A 17,502-nucleotide genomic window follows, 5' to 3' on the forward strand; every position below is an offset into this window, starting at 1 on the left:
AGACTGCCCTTCACTTCTGACACCAAATGCAGAGTTTGGGGCTTCCCGAAACTGCCCTCACATCAGATAATTTGCTAGAACGACTCACAGAAGTCACTGAAAGCTGTTATACTCCTGGTTACAGTTCATTAAATGGGCTGAGTCTGATGGTTCACACCTATAATCCCAGAACTTTGGGAGGCTGAGATGGGAGGATTGCTTGAGGCCAGAAGTTTGAGACTAACCTGGATAACATAGTGAGACCCCGTCTCTACAAAAACAAACAAAAAGTTTGTTAATGTGAAAGGATGCAAATTAAAATGAGCCAAGGGAAGAGAAACATGGGGTAGAGTCTAGGAGGGTTCCAAACATAAGAGCTTCCAGTTGTCCTCTCCCTGTGGTGTCATGGAAAGCCTAGCTCCCCCCTGCAATGCTGGATGACACCACACATAGAGTATTGCCAACCAGGAAAGCTCACTTGAGCCTTGGTATCCAGAGGTTTTGTTGAGGAGATAATGGTTGACTTCTAATGTGGCCGACCTTTAGTTGCTAGCACCTCTGGAGGTAAAGTGAATACTGGGTGGCTCAAAGCTCCCAACATAATCTCATTGTTAGATTCTTTGGTGTGGTCTCCAGGTAAACAAAGGTCCTCAAGAAACCACTAAGGCCCTAGGAAAACAAGGACACTCTTCCTAGAGATCACCTCCCAGGAGATGAGGGCAGCGTCCAGACCGCTTTTGGGTAAGGTTAATTTTTTACTACACATGAAATAAAATGGAGATAATAAACAGCATCTCAGATCCCTTCAGGCAGGCATAATCTCTATTAGCATTTTGAATGTAGCTCTGTAGACATTTTTCTACTCTGACTTTTCTTTTCATAAAAATATGTTACTATACATCTGTTTTATCACCTTTTTTATTTAACATTATTACAAACCTAATTATAGATAGGTTTCAAAGAGCAAAAATTTAACCTATTTACCATTTGATATTTTTGGTAAGGAAAATAAAACAGATTTTCTTTGACTCAGTGAACTCCTTAATTATAATACATGGAGTCATGTGTCATAAACATTTTTGCTGTAATATTGAACAGGCCACTTTAATACTTGTTACTTTTTGAAAATCTTATCAAAGTAATACCTGTATATGATATATATAAATACAAAGAAATATTAAGTGACTTGTAATGAAAAACAGTATTTCCTTGCCTCATCGTTCTCTGCTTCTATTCTCATTCACCAGAGGGAAACCACTTGGAACTATCTAGATCTTTCCTGTCTTATTTTTATTTTTTGGCATTCACATTTCTAAATAATTAATTTCTACTGCTGATTTTGATTTGATACTTCAATTTTTTAACTTGATATGACAGGTAAAGGTTTAACTTGCTTACGTATAATCTCACATCTTTTCTTCCTTTATCCAAACAGTTTTATTTTTCTATTGGGTAAAGTAAGAGTGTATACTTAATACCTTTATTCTGTTTCTAGCAACTAATATAGCATTTGTGGACTTAGCGCTTTGTATGATGAAGATATTAGTACCTCTCCTCTTCCTGTTACCAAATCCTCTCTCCCAATTCTTTTTAAGGATTATTATCCTTTGTAATATTAAGGCTGTTAACATTTAGATTTTGTTCTGCAACCATAATTTAGTCCTTTTGTTTTAATATGAATGATTTGTCAAAGTTAAAATAGTTTCTATATTATTATGACCAGTAAATATTTTTTATTGTGAAGCTAAGTAGTATATATGGTGATTATATTTTTTAACATTGTACAGCTCTTTGCCTGTCCATGAGTTTCTGATCATTTTTAGTTTTTCTCTCCTTATTTGGCTTTGTTGTCTGTTTGAGTTCCAGGTTTGTAAGCATAGTATAAAATATCACAGTCTGTTACCCACTCTGCTTTGCCCCCAGATGTGTCTTGGAACTTTTTGTCTCCTGTTTAGTCTAAGCTGTTTTGTTCCTTAAATTTGTTACACAATTGCAATCTTAGCACTTATTTTCTTACTCTCCAGGATTGGCGCCACTATTTCTTGGATTTCGTGTCTTTCTGTGTTTGGGTTCGTATTTTCATTTTGCTGGGTAACATCATGTAATTTCATATGTGGGAATTAATTTTTTTTGTACATACTATGCTTCCCTGATGATTTGGCAGAGCATGAAGTTAATTTTCCTTCAGTACTTCAGTGACCTTTTATTTTTTTCTTTTAGAATCTACTATTCCTTATGAGAAGTCTTCTAGCATGATTCTCATTGTTTTATAGATAAATTTTTTATTTCCTCCCAGAGAGCTTTCTAGGATCTGTTTTTGTGAAATTTCATCTAGATGTGAATACTCATTTGTTCATTGTATTTGACCATCACAGACCTCTTTCCATTTGAAGATTTGTTTCATTTAGTGTTAGATTCTTTTCTTTTTTTTTTTTTTGAGACAGAGTCTCGCTTTGTTGCCCAGGCTAGAGTGAGTGCCGTGGCATCAGCCCAGCTCACAGCAACCTCACACTCCTGGGCTCAAGTGATCCTCCTGCCTCAGCCTCCCGAGTAGCTGGGACTACAGCCATGTGCCACCAAGCCCGGCTAATATTTTCCATATATTTTTAGTTGTCCAGCTAATTTCTTTCTATTTTTAGTAGAGATGGAGTCTCACTCTTGCTCAGGCTGGTCTCGAACTCCTGACCTCGAGCCATCCTGCCGTCTTGGCCTCCCAGGATTATTTTCTTGTATTATTTCGTTATTCTCCATTTTCTTTTCTCCTTGAATTCCTGTTAATTGGATGTTAGCTTGATTATGTCTTTGCTTTCAATTTTGTTTGTTTCTTTGTTTTATCTGTTTTGGAAACTTGTTGGATTTATCTCCATCTCTTCAAAAAAATTAATAAGGTATTTTGGAAGACATAAATTTTCAAAGATTTTTCATTTCTTTTTTTATAGCATTCTATTATGAATTTTATCACATCTCTCTCGAGGATATAAATTTGATCATGTGTTTTTAACTTTTTTATTTTGAAATAATTACCAAGTTATAGAAATGTTTCATATACAGTACACAGAGTTTTTTCCTGACCACTATTTTTCTCCTAAATATTTTATTTAAATTTTTTTTTTATTTCAGCATATTACGGGGGTACAAATGTTTAGGTTACATATATTGCCTTTGCCCCCTCAAATCAGAGCTTCAAGTGTGTCCATCCCCCAGACGGTGCATCGTACCCATTAGATGGGAGGGGATGACAAGGGGATGGGATGAAGGAGATCCCGTCTGCCCGACACCCGATCGATGTTATTACTGTATGTGCACTTAAGTGTTGATCAGTTAATACTAATTTGATGGTGAGAACATGTGGTGCTTGTTTTTCCATTCTTGTGATACTTCACTTAGTAGAATGGGCTCCAGCTCTGTCCAGGATAATACAAGATGTGCTATGTCACCATTGTTTTTTGTGGCTGAGTAGAACTCCATGATACACATATACCACATTTTATTAATCCACTTATGTATTGATGGGCACTTGGGTTGTTTCCACATCTTTGCAATTGTGAATTGTGCTGCTGTAAACATTCTAGCGCAGATATCTTTTTTATAGGAATGTCTTTTGTTCCTTTGGGTAGATGCCCAGTAATGGGATTGCTGGATCCAGTAGTAGTTCTAGTTGTAGCTATCTCTTTGAGGTATCTCCATATTACTTTCCACAGAGGTTGTACTAGTTTGCAGTCCCACCAACTCACCGAAGTATTTTAATATGTATTTTCTATAAACCAGAATGATCTTTCCAGAACATAATCATAGTATAGCCACAAAATTTAAGAAATCAATATTGATTTATAATCTGTGGGGACTCACGGTTTCTTATTTTGTTCAGTGGGGTATATTCTATTAATTTCATTATTTTGATGCTCTAATTGTTCTGGTTTGGCCAGTAGGAACCCTTTTGATATCAATTCTTAGGGTCTGGTATCACTTCATTCTTTCTGGCATAACTGGAATATAGCCCTGGAATTGGCCATATTCCCAAAGATTCCTGGTTCCATTTTAGTAGAAAGTGGTATTTATAAGATCTCAGCATTAGGTTTGCTCATTGCCATTGAAATATTGCTGGTTTCAGGTCCATTCAGAACTAGAAAGAGAGAGTGTGTGCGTTATAGGAATGAATATGTGTGTGTATCTATATGTGTATCTATATATACATTTGTATCTGTATTTCTCTGTATTAAAAACCCAAAAGTTCATGTTTATATTATTATAAAACTTCTCATTACAATTCAATATCACAGAATTGAGTCTAGCCTTTTCCTTTTTTAGTGTTGTAACTCCCTTCTCTGACATAGAGAAACTTGGCTCCCATTATCCTTAATGTATTTACTAATTTGACCAGTCCTCCTCAGTGTAACAAATCTCTCATCTCTGCTTCACTCCCCACTCTTGCTCTGACACCCTCTTCTTCTGCTCTGACTCCCCATTCTAGGGGTACTTTTTCAGTTTATCATAGTCTTTCAAGATAAACTATTATCTGTTCCTATTTAAGAATGTAAATATAAATAAATAGCTGACTGGGAATTCTGTTTATGTCAGTAAGACTTAGCATTTTATTTTGGAATTAGCAGGTTGGGGGCTGCCCATTGGTTTGGGGGAATCTTTAAATTTCTCAGTGGTCATTTCTTTGAGAAACCAGCATTCATCCATAGTATCTATACTAGTTTTCCCAAACATTTATTTATTTATTTATTTATTTATTTATTTATTTATTTATTTATTTATTTATTTATTTATTTATTTATTTATTATTAACACTGCCTGGCTACCTAGCATTTTGTCTCCTTGAATTATTGTGGTTTATAATGGGTGTCAGTTCTTCCATATAGAGCTTGAGTAATTTCCCTATTTTCAGTCCTGCATTTCATATGAGCCTACCTCTTCTGAATTTCTGGCTGTTCTGGAGGTTTTGAAGAACAGTTTGGTATCTCATATATGGCTCTCTTAAGTTCTGTGGGGTGCTTCCTCCTGGCTTTATCAGCTATGCATCTGCTTTCAGAAATTTGTTAAAATTTCCTGCAGGCTCCCTTACCATGTTGGGATGTTTTCAGCTGCAAATAGAAATCATGTCTAAAAAATGAAGAAAAAACTATTTCATGTAACAAGAAATCTGAAGATATTATAGTTCTGTGTTGGTTAATCTAGCAGTTTGATGAATCCAGCAAAGATCCGATTGTTTTCATCTTTATTCTCTTCCATCTTAATCATATCACCTGTTTTTTTTGTCCCAAATGGTTATAGTGGTTTTGGGCATCACATCCTCATTAAAGAACATGTAAAGTTTTCAGGAGGCCATTTTTTCCATGCATTTTATTTTTAAAGGTCAAATAAAACCTTTCCAGAATAAAGGTCAGAATTCATTCATCCCACGTCTATTTGAAAGCATTCACTCTGTGTGTGTAATTGTATGTGATTAGAATTAGTAAAAATGGACTATCTCTAGACCTTTGCATTAGTTACCCCAGCATTTTGTAGTATAATGTCTTTGTAGTATAATTGTTGCTTAACAGATTCTTTAGTTTTAAGTTTCTTAATGTGGTTTATGGTATTTTGTGAATTAGATTTTAAACATTTCCTTTCCCCCTATTTTTAGTTGACTATATTGTGAGTATGGCTATGATGCTATGCATGATGATGAATTAACTATTTGAGTTGGGGAAATCATTAGAGTCTGTATTTAAACATGCTTTCCCAGATGACTTAATTGTACTTGGTATTTGAGAAGTACTGGTCTAGACCAGTCAAGATTTAACCCCCTGGGTCTGAGAGAAGCTTCACTTACAAGATGTAGGGTTTCAAAATATCTCAACAAAATCAAGGTTCTTTGAGAAAGAAAGGAGAGGGATGGGCAATGTGAGAATGGCTGTTGGTTTGACAGACGTCTGGCTATACTCCTGTTTTTTGTGTTTTGGGGTTGTAGTTGTGTGTTATTTTCTTTTTTATCATTCTTGCATGGCATGAGGAAGAAAAGATGAATGGAGATATGGCTAGTTTGCTGGCTTCAACAAGAAATCTGTTAATTGCTTTTTTTTTGACCCTTATAAAATATTAATCATATGCATATATGGTGTCCTATAATCTAAAGTTCTATACTTAAAGAAGTTAAAATAGATACTTATTAATCTTCATTTCAGAGTGTATTTGTTTTTTTGTTGTTCCATACAGATTGACACAAACTTAGCAGCTTAAAACAATATACATTTATTATCTCATAGTTTGTAGTGTTTAAGAGTCTGGGCATAGGTAGCTGGGTCCTCTGCAAGGCTGCGTTGAACAGGTGTTGACCAGAGTTTGGTTCTCATCTGGAGCTCAATTGGGGAAGAATCTGTTTCCAAGCTCATGTGGTTGCTGGCATTGTTCAGTTCCTTTCCAGTTGTTAGAATATGGGCCTCGCTTTCTTGGCTGTCAGCCAGAGACCTCTCTCAGTTGCTTGTTTGTGACCCTCCACTGGCCAGCTTACGATGGTGGAAGCTTGCATCTTCAGAGCCAGCAATGGAGAGTCTCTTAGCAAGATGAGCATTACAATTTTATGTAATCACATACAATCTTTGATTTTTGTCATATTTTAATTGGTTAGAAGTCAGTCACAGGTCATATCTATACTCTAGGAGAGGGAATTACACAAGGACATGAATACCAGGGGGTGGTGGGGATCATGGGGCCACTGCAGGATCTGTCTGCTACAAAGGGTATACATCTGATTATAAGAACATCTGATGGCATGAATTATGCATTGTATTTTTTTGAGACTCCCACTTAAAAGCTGTGCTGTGCTCCATACTAAGGTATTCAAGAAATTTGCTAATATAGGAAAATATTTGAAATTATTGAGACAAGGCTTGATGTCTTTGTAGCATAATTCTTGTTGCTAAACAGATTCTTTAGTTTTAAGTTTCTTAATATGGTTTATGGCATTTTGTGAATTAGATTTTAAACATTTCCTTTTTTCCCCCTTTTTAGTTGACTATATTGTGGAGTATAACTATGATGCTATACATGATGATGAATTAACTATTCGAGTTGGGGAAATCATCAGGAATGTGAAAAAACTACAGGAGGAGGGATGGCTAGAAGGAGAATTAAATGGAAGAAGAGGAATGTTCCCTGATAATTTTGTTAAGGTAAGTATTTTCAGTTAAATTTCTAGCTATTGCTTCTAGAATTTAATCTTTAATGAAATAGATACATTTTAAAAATTAAAATGTTTTAGATAAATTTTTACTCTAGAATTTAAGAGAGTAGAGTACAAGTATCTCTGTAATGGGTGTCGTCGTTTTGTATCCTACTGGACAATATTGTGTATATATATGTTTGTATACATTTGTGTGTATACTACCTGTCTGCCTATCTTATTAAAATAAATAATAGTTTGCATTTGGGTGGTGCTTTGTAATTTGTAAAGCACCTCTGCTGTATATATTTTCGTTTGCGCTTGTAGTATTCTTGTGAAGTAAGTTTGACAGCTAATAGATCCATTTAAAATATTTAAAATATGGTGACATTTAGACTGAGAAGTTAAATGATTTGTCCACTGTTGGGTAAGCTAATAAGACATAGAATCTGAATTGAAGTCTGTAACAGTTGCCTTACGGGTCTTTTCATTGTCATTTTGTTGCTTTTCCAACAACAAAATGTATTAGATCATACTTTTTGAGTTTCAGCATTGTAGCAGTTATATGCCAAAGTAGCAATTAATCTTTAGCTACCACCAAACATTCCTTTTTTAGTTGATATTCTAGTCACCTCTGTCAGAAAATAATCTTCCAGATACTTAAATGTATTGCAAACTAATAAAATTCTTAGTAGTTTAGAGAAGAAAAAAAGTAAAGAATACCTGTATATTTACACATCACTTGTAATTGTCTTATTTTCTATATATTAGTTTTCTTGTATCCAGCCTCATCCCCTGACCTCATTAGATTATGAGTATGAATTCTTCTGGGAAGGCTAGATCATGTATTTCATTTGTTTTTCCAGATTGCACAGTATTTGTTAGCAGAATACCTACATAGCATGATTGCTTAGTTAATATTTGTTCCCTGAATAAATTTGTGTTATTTTAGTTGTGTTTTCACTCCCAAGTATGAACATGTTTAGTTGTCTCTTGGTGTCCATGGCGGTTCCAGGAACCCCCGTAGACACCAACATTTGCAGATGCTCAGATCCCTTTTGTAAAATGGCATAGTATTTGCATATAACCTGTGCACATCCTCTTGTGTACTTTAAATCCTCTCTAGCTTACTTAGAATACCTAATTCAATGAAAATGCTATGTAAATAGTCATTATGCTATATTTTTAAAAATTTGTATTTTTTTATTATATTTTTTTAAATTGTTTTTGTTTTTTCCCCGAGTAATTTTGATCTACAGTTGATGAATCTGCAGATGTGGAGCCTGCAGATATGGAGGGCCAACTATATTTTGATATGTTACAGGTATACCTCAGAGATATTGTGAGTTCAGTTTTGGACTACTACAATAAAGCAAATATTGCAATAAAGCGAGTCACATGAATATTTTGGTTTCCTAGTGATATAAAAGTTATGTTCACACTGTATGTAGTCTAATGTGTAATAACTTTATGCCAAAAAAACCATACATAATTAAAAAATACTTTATTGCTAAAAAATGCTAATGATCATCTGAGCCTTCAGCGCGCCTTTCACCTTCGTTTTGCTGGTCAAAGATGTTGCCTCCATGTCGATGGCTACTGACTGATCAGGGTGGTAGTTACTGAAGGTTAGAGTGGCTGTGGCAGTTACTTAAAGTAAGACAGCAGTGAAATTTGCCTCATCGATTGATTCTTCATCTAATGAAAGATTTCTCTGTATCATGTGATACTGTTCAATAGCATTTTACCCAGACTAGAACTTCTTTCAAAATTGGAGTCAATCTTCTCAAACTCTCCTCTTGCTTTGTCAACTAAGTTTATGGAATATTCAGAATCCTTTATTGACATTTCAACAGTGTTCACAGCATCTCCACCAGGGGTAGGTTTCATCTTAAGAAGCCACTATCCTTGCTCATCTATAAGAAGCAACTCTTTATCTGTTCAAATTTTTATCATGACATTGTAGCAGTGCAGTCACATCTTTAGGTTCCACTTCTAACTCTAGTTCTATTGCTATTTCCACCACATCTGCCGTTACTTCTTTCACTGAAGTCTTCAACACCCGCCCCCCTCCCCAAAGTCATCCATGGGGGTTGGGATCAACTTTATCCAAACTCCTGTTAATGTCGATATTGTGACTTCCTCCCATGAATCATGAATGTTCTTAATGGCATCTAGAATGATGATTCCTTTCTAGAAGGTTTTCAACTTAACTTTGCCCAGATCCATCAGAAGAATCACTATCTAGGGCAACTTTATAGCCTTATGAAATATATTTCTTAAATAATAAGAATTGAAAGTCAAATGACTCCTTGATCCATGTGCTGCAGAATAGATATTGTATGGCATAAACGCAACATTAATGTCTTTATATATCTCCAGCAGAGCTCTTGGGTGACCAGATGCATTGTCAATGAGCAGTAATATTTTGAAAGGAACCTTTTCTTCTGAACACTAGGTCTCAACAGTGGGCTTAAGGTATTCAGTAAATACTATGCTGCCATCCAGGCTTTGTTGTTCCATTTCTAGAGCACAGGCAGAGTAGATTTATTATAGTTCTTAAGGGCTTTAGGATTTGCAGAATGGTAAGTGTGCATTGGCTTCAGCTTAAAGTCACCAGCTGCATTAGACTCTATAAGAAGAATCAGCCTGTCCTTTGAACCTTTGAAACCAGCCATTGACATCTTTCTGGCTGTGAAAGTCATAGATAGTACCTTCTTCCAATAGAAGGCTCTTTTATCTACATTGAAAATCTGTTTAAGTGTAGCCACTTTCATCAATGATCTTAGCTGGATCTTCTAGGTAGATAACTTGTTGCAGCTTCTCCATCAACACTAGCCGCTTTACTTTGCACTTTAATGTTATGGCGATGGCTTCTTAAACCTTGTGAACTAATCTTTGCTAACTTCAAACTTTTTTTTTGCTGCTTCTTCACCCCTCTCAGCCTTCATAGAATTGAAGAGAGTTAGGGCCTTACTCTGGAGCATGCTTTGGCTTAAGGGAATGTTAGGGCTGGTTTGATTTTTCCAGACCACTAAAACTTTCTCCCTATCAGCAGTAAGGCTGTTTTGCTTTCTTATTATTTGTGTATTCACTGGGGTAGCACTTCTAATTTTCTTCAAGAACTTTTCCTTTGCATTAACAACTTAGCTAGCTATTTGGTTCAAGAGGCCTCTTTATTCTGAGGAAAATGGGAGACTTAGAACAGTGAAATGATCAGATTTGAATTTTTAAATCTAATTTACAGACAATAAAATGTACTCATGTAAGTGTATTCTGTGAGTTTTGACAAAGGTATATGCCTGTACAGCTACCACAACGTGAAGATATTAGAACATTCATTATCTGTAAAAGCTTGTTCCATTGCAGTTGCTCCCTCCCAGCTCCAGGCAACCACTGATGTGCTTCTTGTCATTCTAGATTAGTTTTGCCTTTACTAGAATTTCATATAATTAATGACATATTGTGTCTTTTTTTGTATTTGGCTTCCTTTGCTCAATTTGATTTAGAGATTCAGCCATGTTGAGTGTAGCACTGATTTATTCCTTTTTATTGCTAAGAAGTATTTCATTGTATGGATATAGCACAGATTGTTTATTTTTTCTTTACCTGTTGATGGACATTTGAGTTGTTTTCAGTTTTTAGAAATCATGAGTGAAGCTGTCGTAAACATATATATTTCTTTGTGTAAACATACATTTTCATTTCTTACTGGTATCTTATTGTGGCTTTCATTGGTGTTTCCCCGATGACTAATAAGCATATTTTTTCATGTGTGAGTTAGCCATTTGTATATTTCTTGTGAACTTTTATGTCTAGCTCTTTTGCCCATTTTTAAATTGGAGTTTCATACTGAATTAAAGAGTTCTTTGTATATTTTGGATACAAATCCTTTTTAAAATATGTATATAAAATGAGACCTTTTTTCCTCCATTACAAAGATTAACAGCAATTTTAGCACCATTTAAGGGATTCTTCTCAGTAAGCTCTGTTGAAAGCATATAGTTTTAATCCATCATAGGCTTTTCCATTTTATGTAGGTATTGAGTCATTTCATTATGCCCGATAAGAACCTAAATCCTCCAGGTTTCCTCTGTTGTGCTATTTTTTTAAGTGAGAGTGGTGCCAATACTGTGATGTATCCTCTCTCGTATCCTGTCTCTTGCTGTTCCAACTCACTTATTTTATTCTTACCTATTTGTGATTCGTTTATTTGTTCAAATATTTAGTTCCTTGTGCAAGGACTTTCGTTGTAGGTGCTAGGGACGTAACTGTGAATAATACAGATAAGTTTACTTTTTTATTAGCTTATTTTCTAATGGAGAGGTGACAGACAAACATGTAAAATAATAAATGAATAAGATAAAGGTAATTTTTAATAACTATAAGCTCTTTGAAAGAAAAAAAGTGGTGGGGGATTGGAAAATGGCATTGGTACTTTGAGTGATTTGGGATAACATCTCTGATGAGATTTGGCCAGTAAAACACAGAAGACTGCAGAGGAGATAAGGAATAAATTTCCCTTGAGAAGGATTTCCGAAAATCAGAAGTAGGTGGCTTCATGTGATGATTTGTGTTACCAGCTACTATATGTGTTAATACTAGAGCTACTTCAGGGAGAAGGCAGCATGGCTTTGTGAAAGGAGCAGGGCCTTTGGAATCAGGATGTGTAGACCTTTGCTTGACTTCTGACCACCTTTCCCCATCAATACCCACACAATACCTATTGTGTATTCTTCCCGAAGGTGCTTCACTCTATAGTGTGAGTTTTTCTCCCTGTGTCAAAGTAGGAAATACCACCTGTTAGGGTTGTTGGTAGGAATTAGATTTTATGTGTATGTATATATGTCTTGTATGTAGATATATGATGTAATTTATTATTTCATCCTGTTATTTTCTTGCTCAAGAACTACCCATCCATATCTGAAAAGGGAAATTGTAGAAGAAAATCACATAAATTATTTATTTAGTCAATAATTTTTTGAATGCCTATAATGTACCAAGTATTGTTAAATCAAATGTTGGTAGTGATAAAATAGAATAAGGCAGAACTTTTCTAATTGCCCTTTAAAAAAGTTAGTAGTTTTCAAGGAAGGAGAAAAAGGAGAAAAATAATTAAAATGAGAAAATGTCAGACAGGCAGTTAGCTTGATTAGTCTATTTGCCTAAACCAGCAAGCAGATCAGGTGGGCTGAGTGGATGAGAAGCTAGACAAAAAAAAAAGACATAAAAAAGCTTTTAGAGTGTTAGGAGTTTTGTAAATTCTAACTTATTAGGGCAAAACTAATTTTGATAGGTCTTCTCTGTGGAACTAAAGTCTTATGTTTAGAAAAATGATGTGGTTGAAATGATTTTTTTGTTGAGTCTCTTGGAATGGAAAAGGTGGTTGAAGATGAAGGTACTAAAATGACTGTGGAAAGCTGCTTTTAGTTACTGAGAAGGGAGAGAAAGCAGACATCTATGGGGACTCTTTATTAAAAGCTGAGGATTTCCTAGTAGAAGTACTAGTGGTAAAAATATTTTTAAAAATCAAAATACTGGTTGAGGACCTTGGGTCTAAATATAAACTTTGTTTTCTTAAAGAGAGAACCTATGCTGAAAAAAGTAAAGTGAATTACTTCAAAGTCCAGTGTCCTACTTGGTCTCTGTTGACAGTTGGTGGAGGGGCTCCCCCTTAGGTCTCCACTGATACACCCCTGGCAGGAGGGGCAGATGTGCCTCATTATGGTGCCCATATGGCCCGTACTGACAGCAGGGGGCAGGAGGGTGTGGTTTGTTCCTACCCGGTGTGGACGAAAGTCCTGGCTATATACTTGGCTTTCTCTGACACCACCCTAGGGGAGGAATATGTGGATATGGTGGTGGTTGAGGTGTCATTACATACAGCCTGGTGAGGATAGATGTCTAGGTTTCCTACTTGGTCATTGCTAACATGCGTAGGGATGGGGCTACAGTTTTTTTTCCTGTGGTATTTGATTGCAGTAGAATGGTTAATGTCTCAGAGCTTTTTGTCTTGGTAGGCTACCTGTTTTCCTGGTCCTTTGGCTAGGACTAGGAATAGCAGTCTTGTCTTGGAGGTTTTATCTCTCTATTCCCATTGGCATTTCCAGGTTGTGGGGGCTTCTCCAGTACCTAATCTGAGATACAGATGAAAAGCAGTGAACTCATCTGCCATGTTGTTCTTCACATTCTGAGGAACCCCTCTGCCTGGCTGGTCTACCTTCTTTTCTCTACCTTTCAGAACTTTTTTGTTTATTTATTTTTTAATTATGTAAGGTCCAAGCCAGGTATGGTGGCTCACCCCTGTAATCCTAGCACTCTGGCAGGCTGAGGCGGGAGGATCGCTTGAGCTCAGGAGTTCAAGACCAGCCTGAGCAAGAGTGAGACCCCATCTCTACTAAAAATAGAAAAATTAGCCAGGTGTGGTGGCATGGGTCTGTAGTCCAGCCACTCAGAAGGCTGAGGCAGGAGGATTGCTTGAGCCCAGGAGTTAGAGGTTGCACGGTGAGTTATGATGACACCACTCACTGTACTCTAACCTGGACAACAAAGTAAGACTCTATCTCCAAAAAAAAAAGTAAGGTCCAGAGTTTTTAATTGTACTTAATAGGAGGAATAGGGAAAAATATACTCCATCTTTATGTAAGAGAAAAATCTAGATGGTGGTGTATTTTAACAGAGATTGTAACGCACATTTTAAACAGTTGCTTATCTTGCTTGTAAATAAGATTTATCCAGTCTAAGCGCTCACAATTATAAAACCGTTTATTCTTTTAGAAATGGTGTAGGAATAGCTGTTTTTCTTAAGCTGCTGTTTTAAAGCCAATGATCAGAAAAATGTAATATTAGTTACCACTTAGTGTTTTTTTTTTTTTTTTTTTATAGAGACAGGATCTCACTGTTTCCCAGGCTGGTGTGCAGTGGTGCCATCATAGCTCACTGCATGCTCAAAGTCCTGGCCTCAAGCAATCTTCCCAAACAGGCGTGAGCCATGGCCTGTAATATTAGTCACCATTAACAGAAGAATAGATATGCATTTAGTAAAAAGGCGTAATAAGCATAGTTGACACTCTTTATTTTTTTTTTTAAGTTATGACTTGCTTCTGAAGGTTAAGATAACACATGAGGTTTAAGATTACCTATAAGTGCAATTGACTAGTTGAAGGCATTTATTAAATGTTGGTGGACTCTGTTCACCGACGAGTTTCATGCAAAAGGGTGCAGAGTCTGATCACTTGAGATTGAGGAGGAGAAGGGAAGGAGCAATACTGTAGAAGTTAGTTTTATTAATAAAAGTGTTGAAACACAGAGCGTGGAGAAATATCAGTGAAATGATAATCAAAAAAGAAACTTAACAAAATATTTTTTTTTGTTGTACCTAACGAGTATTAATAGGATAGTATTTGTGGATAGGGGAATTCAATCTGTGAACAGCAAAGAAGCTTTCTTGTGACTTTTGTGGTAATCCTGGAGGTGGTGCAGCTGCTTATACAACCTGTTATTATTATAATGTTTTTACTTTGGCAATTTAAAAAATAAATGGATATATTCATAGAAGATGTCTGAGGAGCTGGTAAGTGAATTGCTGTTACTTATATTTTTAAATTTAAAATGAAGTTTTGATCCCTTTTGATTTGTTACAGTGTTTCAGCCTTTTTGTTATAGTAAGGAGGAAGGAAACAAAAATTATTCACTAAGCTATTTTTAGGATGTTGACAAATGAATAAAAATCATTTGGATGTTTTTTCTTGGTTTTAACCTAAATTTCTAGCAAACTGTTTTTCTTCATTTAGAAAAAAGATTTTTAAAAGAACTAGTTTTTGAAAGCTTATCTTTATTTAAAAATGTTTGTTTTTAGCTTATTTCTAGATTCCATAGGTTAAATACTTCAGTAGACATTAGATCTTTAAATGTATTTAAAATTGTTTTTAAAGCTACTTTAAAGAAAAATTAAGTGGGAGTGTGGGGAATAAGAAGATGATCTGATGTATGTATATGGCTACCTTGGAATGATCTCGTTAATTTTTTTTTTAATCTTATAACGTTCTTTTTCTAGGAGAATGCTGATTTTGAATCTGTTGGCATCCCACTGTTCCTTCCCATAAAAAGAAATATTATTTGAATGAAGGAAATGACAATTTGGTTTTACATGACCTTTATTTTTCAAAATCCTTTACTTTATGAAAACTGTTCTGTTGGCTAGATCTCAGTGATGTTTTCAAATATTAAGCGATGTATCGATGATTTTAATAAAATAGTTCAGGAAGGCTAGCTTTATAATAGTTCAGTTAGGGAAGAACATTTGGTTCTTTGATTTACTTTCATTAATTGGAGATAGATTAAAGGAGAAAACAGATCTACAGATATCAGAATATTAAATGGAAGACAAGTTTACTTGCTAATTGGGAATTATAGTAAAAAAAAATTAAATGTTAATTAGCTTGACTGTAGCAATCATTTCAGTATGGATATGTGCATCAAGATATGTTATATACCTTAAATATTTGCAATTTTTATTAATGAAAAGAATAGAGCTCAATTTCTACCTGTGTAGAATCATGTTGCTTGAGCAAGAAATAAATCTTTATTGAAAAAAGGCAAAAAAAAAAAATCCACCCCAAACACAACAGTAAATGGAATACCAAAGTTGTGTATAATTATTTATGAAACATCATAGTACATTTTCTGTTTCATACTGTTAAAGCATTAACTATTTTACAGACTGATTAAGAGTAATTATTTCTGTGTCTTGGGTTATTTTAGATAATACTATTCTGAATCTCATATAAACTATATTCGGTGAGTTTGAGAAATAGTTTATATAGGTATCCTTTATTTTTATTTATTTATTATTCATTTATTTATTTTTTGGAGATGGGATCTTGCTCTGTACCCCAGTGTGGTGGTGTACTCACAGCTCGCTGCAACGTCGAACTCATGGGCTTAAGTGATCCTCCCACCTCCTGAGTAGCTATAGCTATAGCTAGGACTATAGGCATACATCACCATTCCCAGCTAATTTTTTAAAATTCAATTTTATTTTATTTTTTATACAGATGGGGTATTGTTATATTACCCAGACTGGTTTTGAACTCCTGGCCTCAAGTGATCCTCCTACCTTGGCCTTCTAAAGTGCTGGGATTACAGGTGTGAGCCACTGTGTGTGCCTGGCCCTATTTTTATTATTGTTTTTAAATCACAGAAATAATACATGTTGAAGCAAACTTCAGGAAGTATAGAAGCATCTGTTGTGAAAAGTACTTTTCTTTCTTCATGACTCTCCCCCACATTAGTCTCCTTCCACATTTAGAAATTTGGTAGATAGCTTTGAAGACTTTTCTATAGAAAATCTTTTAAATTGAATTATTCGTATCCTCTTTCCCTCTTTACATACTATCCTTCACATGATAAATAGAAATTCAAGACATTATTACATATAATAACCATGTTGTTTGCCTTGGACTTAATCTAGAAAGGTAAATTCTAATTTTTCCCCTTAAAGAGTTAATTTTGTTTCTACTAAGGTATTTCAAATCGGTTACTATTGTGGAAATAATGTAAACCAGGTATTAGTAAAGCTTGAGTGCCAGAAGCTGGTCTCTTTTGGGTTATCTCCTGTTCTTGCCTCTTGGACCCAGAATTAATTGCCTGCTTGTGACTGTCATCTGTGGCCTCAGAGACTTAGCAGCCTCCAGAGAGGATCTCCAGCGTAGGCCTGATGTCTTTTCAGTCAGAAGAGGGCAGACATGCTCGTCCTCATTTCGTGCAGTTCTTATTCTAAAACCCCTTTATCCTAAGGGTGAAAGTGCAAATAAAATTTTCTAGATTAACAGAACTAGTATGAAAAATGTGACTATTATAAAATGTTGGTATATTTTCAGTGCATTTCTGTCAGTGTGGTATGTCTGAAAGATTATGGGTAAGAGAAGAGTTCTTTGTTTTTCCCACTGTACTTCACTTGGCTTTCATTAGCATTTTCAGGATAGAAAAAAGGAAAGGAGTAGGATATCATTGACAATGAATTTATGTAACTCACCCCTTTTTCTACTTTTGCCTTTTCCAGATAGGGGAGAAACGGTTTAAGTAGGGAAGTCCTTTGTCCTAAGAGAAGAGACAATTGTGTAGCCAAGAGCGTATTTAGGGAGAGAAGTTTAGAAACTTCAAAGTAGTCCTGCTATATTATATCTGCCATTGTTGTTTCCTTGGTTGGTGATTTTGACATATTGACATTCAGAAGGTTACATATTGATTTAATATTAAGGATTATTTTTTATTGATCATTTTACTTTGGCCTTAAGGGGCTTTTGTTGAATATCCAATTTAATTCAATCATCATAAAATGGGAACTCAAATGACTTGGTAGTTCCTTCTGG

General features: G+C 35.3%; 1 protein-coding gene across 2 annotated transcripts in view; it reads left to right on the forward strand.

The window, feature by feature from the left end:
* LOC123632925 (CD2 associated protein) overlaps positions 1–17,502 on the forward strand; it is a 125,215-nt gene that overhangs the window by 21,305 nt on the left and 86,408 nt on the right. The window contains exons 1-2 of one of the 2 annotated variants that reach the window (XM_045543704.1): positions 525–720; positions 6,979–7,139. In XM_045543704.1, the coding sequence (XP_045399660.1) occupies positions 693–720; positions 6,979–7,139 (189 nt within the window). In that variant the 5' untranslated portion in view covers positions 525–692. Of the gene's footprint in view, positions 1–524; positions 721–6,978; positions 7,140–17,502 lie in introns of those variants that run through there. The other variant, XM_045543705.1, reaches the window with a different exon arrangement.

Source organism: Lemur catta, chromosome 2 (assembly GCF_020740605.2).
Source record: "Lemur catta isolate mLemCat1 chromosome 2, mLemCat1.pri, whole genome shotgun sequence".
NCBI lineage: Eukaryota > Metazoa > Chordata > Mammalia > Primates > Lemuridae > Lemur > Lemur catta.